At 38.6% G+C, this 7,041-nt stretch overlaps 1 protein-coding gene across 3 annotated transcripts in view; it reads right to left on the bottom strand.

Moving 5' to 3' along the window:
* Window positions 1–987: 987 nt before the first annotated feature.
* LOC113645869 (anthrax toxin receptor 1-like) overlaps window positions 988–7,041 on the bottom strand; it is a 37,259-nt gene continuing 31,205 nt past the window's right edge. For 2 of the 3 annotated variants that reach the window (XM_027151802.2, XM_027151801.2), the window contains one exon: window positions 988–2,980. In XM_027151802.2, coding sequence (XP_027007603.2) covers window positions 2,642–2,980 — 339 coding nt within the window. In that variant the 3' untranslated portion in view covers window positions 988–2,641. The remainder of the gene's footprint in view (window positions 2,981–7,041) is intronic. The other variant, XR_007137767.1, reaches the window with a different exon arrangement.

Genomic DNA, 7,041 nt, shown 5'->3' with positions numbered 1-7,041 from the left:
ATTCTTTCCTTCCTTCATTCTTTCTTAGCTAGATTATATTCCTTCCTTCCTTCTTTTTCTTAGCTATATTATATTCCTTCCTTCCTTCTTTTTTAGCTAGATTATATTCTTTTCTTCCTTCCTTCCTTCCTTCCTTCTTAGCTAGATTATATTAATTCCTTCTTTCTTTCTTAGCTAGATTGTATTCCTTCCTTCCTTCCTTCTTTCTTAGCTAGATTATATTCCTTCCTTCCTTCCTTCCTAGCTAGATTATATTAATTCCTTCTTTCTTTCTTAGCTAGATTGTATTCCTTCCTTCCTTCTTTCTTAGCTAGATTATATTCCTTCCTTCCTTCCTTCTTTCTTAGCTAGATTATATTCCTTCCTTCCTTCCTTCTTAGCTAGATTATATTCCTTCCTTCCTTCCTTCTTTCTTAGCTAGATTATATTCCTTCCTTCCTTCTTTCTTAGCTAGATTATATTCCTTCCTTCCTTCCTTCTTTCTTAGCTAGATTATATTCCTTCCTTCCTTCCTTCTTTCTTAGCTAGATTATATTCCTTCCTTCCTTCTTTCTTAGCTAGATTATATTCCTTCCTTCCTTCCTTCTTTCTTAGCTAGATTATATTCCTTCCTTCCTTCCTTCTTTCTTAGCTAGATTATATTCCTTCCTTCCTTCCTTCCTTCCTTTTTTTCATTCCTTATTTCTTAACTAGATTCTTAGCCAGATTGTGGATCCTCCATCCTACGAGCCAAGAGCAAACCCAAACGATTTGGGGTTTACGTTTTACGGATTTACAAAGTGGGCGTGGCCTAAAACAGGTTTAAATTTAAACATGGACCACCTCTGGAAACACTGGGGGATGTGTTGTGTCTGTCTCTGATAGTAAAAGAAAGGAAAGAAAGATAGTAGGAAATAAAGAAAGAAAGAAGCTTCGCTTGCTTGTCTTATAGATACTGTGTTTTTTTTAGAGCTATCTCTGAGAGATAAGAGATATAAGACACGAGACCAGTTTAACAAATGCATTTAGAAAAAGCGAGACACATAAGAACGAGCGCTATTGCAGAAACAGTATGTACACACCTAGACAAATTTAACAGCTGATACATTTTCAGTATTTGTGTCCCTGCACTAAGCCTCACTTCACGTCTGCTTCTGAAAACGATCCTGTCATTTCTGCTCGCCGTTATGAGGTTTTTCTTTCCCGTCCTTCTTAAATTCAACCGTAGCGCTCGCCGAACACACACAGAGAACAAAGCAAGCTCTTATTTATCACTGATACAGAACCAAATATGGAAAAAAAAAAAACTTTGAGTACTTGGGTATCAGTCATCGAAGTGTGTGTACTATATTAGTCTTGCACATTAGTCCTAGAACAAGTTTTGTAATAATTTAAGACCCAAATGTGATGAAAGCACAGCCCAAAATGATCATAACACAGTGACAGCGTATATAAAACATCATTCAGACCAGACACACCGCTGGAAGGTGTCTCACTGGCAACAACAAGGATTTCCATCAGTTCTTCTGGAGTTTAGAAGCTTACTGTATTCTACTCCTCTTACACATGATGCAAAGATCACAGTTTAGGACACACATATTTGATAAAATGACCCAACATCAATACACCAAGGGAAAAAAAAGGCAACAGATATGTATATTTATACACAACATGTATAAAAGTATGTGATAAGGTGGCTGTGCACTTGTACATCTTATCAAGTGTGCACTGACAGGCCAAGAAATAAACTCCAGCACGTAATACTCAACAGTTCTGGGACTAAAAACACTATTGCACAGGCGAATACCTAACATAGAAAATGTGAGGGGGAAAAAAGTCATACAACAATGAACCTACAGCTAGAATATCAAAGTATATTACATTTACAGATGTGGATATTATTACTGAATGCCTGAGCGACTTGTTTACTAAAGGATTGTGTGTAAAAATGTGCAAAACCTTCGTGAAATAAATCCTAAGCTAAAAGTCCTAAAGAAACATTTCTTTCTTAGCTAGATCGGATATAGTTTCTTTCTTTCTTTCTTTGCTAGATTTTATGTTTCTTTCTTGCCTTCCTTCCTTCCTTCCTTTCTAATATCCAAACTGCATATGCGAGTGAATAACACTAAATAGTGTCACATTTGTCACACTCAGGATTCTGGCAGAAGTTTCTCTAGATTTAGAGACTGGATAATGTTTTATTTGTAGGACTGATCTTATATAAACGTCTCATGAATGTGTATTAGCTGTATGAATCAACAAACCATGCAGTTATTGCAACTTTTCCCATTAAATAGAATCCTTAAATGGATCATTCACTGCTCCGTTTTTTTTTTTTTTTTCAAACTGCAGATGGCTTCAGATGTATGTCCATTTTGTCGTTTAGACACGTGGGGTTGAGTAACAGTGGCCCGTTGTGAAAGCTTGCTTTGATGACTTGTGCGTGGTGTTCAGTGTGGTCTGTAATATTGCTTTGGTCTGTTTTGTGGTTCCTGTAGTTTCCTAGCTGAAATTGAAGACGTAGTCTGTCCCCTTGTGTTTGTTCCCACTGGTGGGCCAGTCATTAATTTTTTATTGTCAAAGGCCACACAGAAGGTAAAGGAGAATGAATTGAGTCTCCCACCGACTTCCTGAATTCGCTTCCACGCTCACAAACATAGCCCTAGAGGGAAGGGCGTGGTGGAGGGCGGTCAGGAGGAGGGACGCGGCATGGAGGTGGGGCTAGTGGGGGAGGAGGCAGCGGTCCTGTAGGTGAGGCTGGAGGAGAAGGAGGTGAAGCAAAGAAAACAGGCGCCGACGACGTGGACCAGGCTGACGTAGGGGTGTATGATGGAGGAGGCGTGATGGGTGGAGATGGCGTGATGGAGACTGGAGGAAGCTGGCTCTGAGGAGGAGGAGTGGTGCAGCTTTGCTGTGGTGTGTAGATCGGGGTGTGGCGGTTATATGCTGGATAATGTGGAGACGAGCTTGACTTGATACGGGTGATGTTCATACAGCGACCCTGTAAGAAAAACGCATCATTTTGTTAAAAGATGCAATGTCAAAGAACACACAAGCACACATTTCATGAGGCTTTATGTGTTTGTATTTTTTTTTGGTTAATGTCTTTTTTAAGATCACATGTTAATAATAATCTCGTTCATGCCAGATTTTTCGACAAAAACAAATAAACACGTTTTTGGAAAAGAAATCCCTTTTTTATTACTGAGATTTCTAATCCAAAAATTTTCTGATCCAAGTGACTTCATGTCAATTGCCAGCACTCTCACGAGGCCTCTGACATTCACACTTCACAGTAAGACATCGAGTCCAAACGAGTGATATAAGAGTAGAAAACACTGAGATTGTTGTTGTTGTTAGCCTCAAGCTATGCCAGTGCAGTAGAAGTAGAAGTTGAAATAGAGCCTCCTGCTGCGCTGCTGACACTAATTACGCTGCAAATGCCAGACCTAAGCTTGGTTTTAATCACACCGAGAGGAAGAGGTGGCTTGTTGATTTCCCGAAACACTGAAGGCAAATTACAGAGCACAGCTTCCTGGAAGATAATGAAGACGTTTATGGAGAGCAGGAACGCAGAAAAAAAAGTTTCAAAGCTTTAACTCAAACTCATCACAAACTTGACTAGATGCTAATGATGCAAAGAGTAGTAGTAATTAAGAGAAGGAATTCTGTCCAGCACTTTGCACTACATCTCCTACAGTATATTCGCATTTCGTTTGAGGCTCTGTTCCATTTTCCAACCTTCAGGCCAAGGGTTTTTTTCTCTCTGGCTCTCACTCACACACTCACAATTTCCCTTCATCATACTGTTTCTGAATCCTAAATTCCTCTCTGGTTCATTTCACGAGTTATATAATATCGAGGGACGTGTACCTTCCTCTGTTTTCATCTTCCAGTCCCTGTGAGGATCATGATGAAAACCTTACCTTCCACAGAGACCTTCTTTTATCGTTTTTAACCGACTGAAACGAACAGGCGATGAAACCGAAGTGAAGTAGAGATTAAGAGCAGAGCCTAATCTAATTACTGTGACAATCATAAGCTGGAGAAAACGTGTGGGAGGGGAATCGATACACACGTAAACACTAGAAACCCAATCGGTACGGTATCACGGCTTATTCTGAACGGCAGGAATGCACGGTAAGATTTTGCATGAGACAAAGAAGCAGCAGGCTATAACACAGACAAACCAATCAAAGAGTTAACACAGAACAGGTGAACACCATAGGGTTGCAATGCCAGGACATGGGTGGAGACAAAACGAAACAGAAACAAACAAACAGAAATGGAAAGCTAAACTAAATAAAAGCATATTGCACGAATCCAAAAGCGAAATGACACGAAAGCAGCTCACACGCAATACTGAAATGTATTTCTTTAAAAAAACAACAAATAAATAAATACAAATAAAAAAGTAGAATACTCTGCTTATTTGTCTTAAGACGGAAATAGCTTATTAACGTCGCCGAAGAGCCGCTATTAAATTTACGGGAGCCGTTCCTTTTATTTCATAAAACAATTTACACACAATGTAAAACAAAATAAAACAATTTACTTTTTTCAATACTAAATAAAACGAAACATTACTGAAATACTGTTACTGCAGTACAGTTACATTCCAAACAGTTTTATTTATATATTTACTCTTAACAGGACACGCATCTACGTACTTCCTTTTTTTTTTTTCAACATATCAACAGGCAAAAAAACATTTTTTTTAAATTATCATTAGCACTAAAACTCTTTAAAAATGACCACAACGAAGCAGCGACGAGTTTTTTTTTTTTTTTACTATTCCTCCCAGATATAATAAACTAAAAATGTCACATTCAGGAACAGCTGACGTACAGTAAAACTCTTGTGTGTATATATATACGCATGCATGGCTGAGACAGCCATATGGACAAGTTCACAAGGCAGCTTTCTTCAGAAATTAGACGATAACCTCGGTACGCGTCCAAATCCATGCACGAGCACAGCTGTTTTGTGTAAACCGACCCAGATACACAACCGCACGCTGATCTTCAGAATCTGGGTCAGGCTTGATGATTTATAGACAATCTTTAGGGATCTGATTCCAAGAAGAAGAAGAAAAAAAAAAGAGGCTGATTCCTTTAGACTGCTGACTAGGCATTCGTTTTACAGTCTGAACAAGGTATTCATATTGAGCCAATTTCTACAGGGAAATATACATTTCTTGCAGCTAACTAGCAGAAAGTGTGTATTAATCTTTCAAACACCAATACCACACAGCTGAATCCCTCCTCACAGAAGATTAAACACAACTAGACTACACCAAAGCTCTCAAGTTGGACTTCTGTAATGGTTTTCCTGGACAGTACTTGAATGAAGTGCTTCAACTTTGTGCACTCTGTGTTTAGGCAAAAATCCAAATGCCAACACAGAACACACGCCTCACAGAACATCTGTTTTTGTGTGTGTGTGTGTGTGTGTGTGTGTGTGTGTGTGTGTGTGTGTGTGTGTGTGTGTTTAAAAGCTCACAGCTGTTTCTAGCCTCGATGTCGATCCCTGTTTCATAATTTAACCTCTGAAGCTCCAAGGGAGCAACAGACCATCATTCCTCACTCAAACACACAAACACAACCTGAGCCATAAGAGGCATTTAACATATGCAAGTATACGGTATGTGTAATGGATAAAACACTCGCAGACATGCTGTTATAGGTAAATAATCTACAGTGATGTGATGTTATGTGGCGCAACACTAAGCAAAGGTAATGTTACCACCTCAAAGCTGATTTGTTTTCCTTACCGGTGTGGCCTGGAGTGTTTTAATCCTCTAACACCCATGATTACGTTTCCAAGTTTGTTTTTTTTCATCCATTTTTTTCATCAAGAGTAATTTTAAAGTTATGGAACATTTGTGGGACTAATTCTTGTTATCGCTTACGTTATAATGGTGAAAATAAAGTTTATGATCCTGGAAACAATACAGAAATTATAGCATAGAAACCAGGATCAAAATCTGGCTGGATGAGATGAAAATTTAGACTCCACCAAATTCAAATTAATTCAGCATGTTCTGTTTAAAAAAAAAGTCTTTTGGCTTTAATGCTTCGGTACCTTACAGCTACACTGTAAATCCCAAAAGATGCAATCAGGCATGAAGTCCAATGCAAATATGAGCATGAAATTTGGAAATCTCAGTGGAATTGCTTTGTAACAAAAAAATGGCTCTGGATAAGTATAAGTAAAGCCAAGCATGACTCACTGCAGGGCTCAATCTGTGAGCAGGATATGAAACCGAGCACTGGCTCGCGAGAGAAAATAATAAGGGTGGGTGCATATTTTGCAATAATAATGACAGCAAAAAGGGAGTGTCTCGTTGTATAAACTGGTGCCTGGTGATTTTTGTGTTGCTCCCAGCCATATTTAAGTAATCACTTAGTAGCATATTACTGCATTGCGCAGTATTAGCGATTAGCATTGGTTTCCTTGGTTATGCAGAATCTTCACTGATAATTAAATGCAAATTGGATCTAAGTTAGCTTATTGTGGTTTTCTTTATAATGCCATGCTCTTTTGAGATTGCACAATGTAACCATTGATATGTTCGTCTGATGCCAAATGACATGGCCCGAGCCTGTTATGGGGTTCTAATTTCTCCTCAACTCTATACAGGTCCAAATTGCAGAGTGGAAACTGATGCACACATTTTGGAAGACATTCTGTGTCTTTAATATAAAGCTTAACGGTGTGATCTGCGTCTTTATCTGACTGCTAATTTCAAGCTCAGAGCCAGACATGTTATACGAGCAAAAATACATATTCCCAACAAATGAACCATGTCTTTAATGGATGCCAAAGTTTCTTTCTGTATGTTGGACTGGGCTGAGTGTCTTGGCATGTGATGGTCCATTGAGGATAAATTTTGTCTTGTTGGTGAGTAAGGATTGAGATATGTTTAAGAACAATCCAGGCAAAAACAAGTACTGAGAACAATCCTACGCATATCCCTCCTTTAAACTCTTTATTGGGTCATTTGAGGCTAAACATATTTATATTTATAGCATTTAGCATTTAGTCCATGTCATTTTTAAT

This window comes from Tachysurus fulvidraco, chromosome 14 (assembly GCF_022655615.1).
Source record: "Tachysurus fulvidraco isolate hzauxx_2018 chromosome 14, HZAU_PFXX_2.0, whole genome shotgun sequence".
NCBI classification, from domain to species: Eukaryota; Metazoa; Chordata; class Actinopteri; order Siluriformes; family Bagridae; genus Tachysurus; species Tachysurus fulvidraco.
The sequence above is the reverse complement of the archived record's forward strand: the minus strand, read 5'-3'. Positions and strand labels throughout refer to the sequence as shown.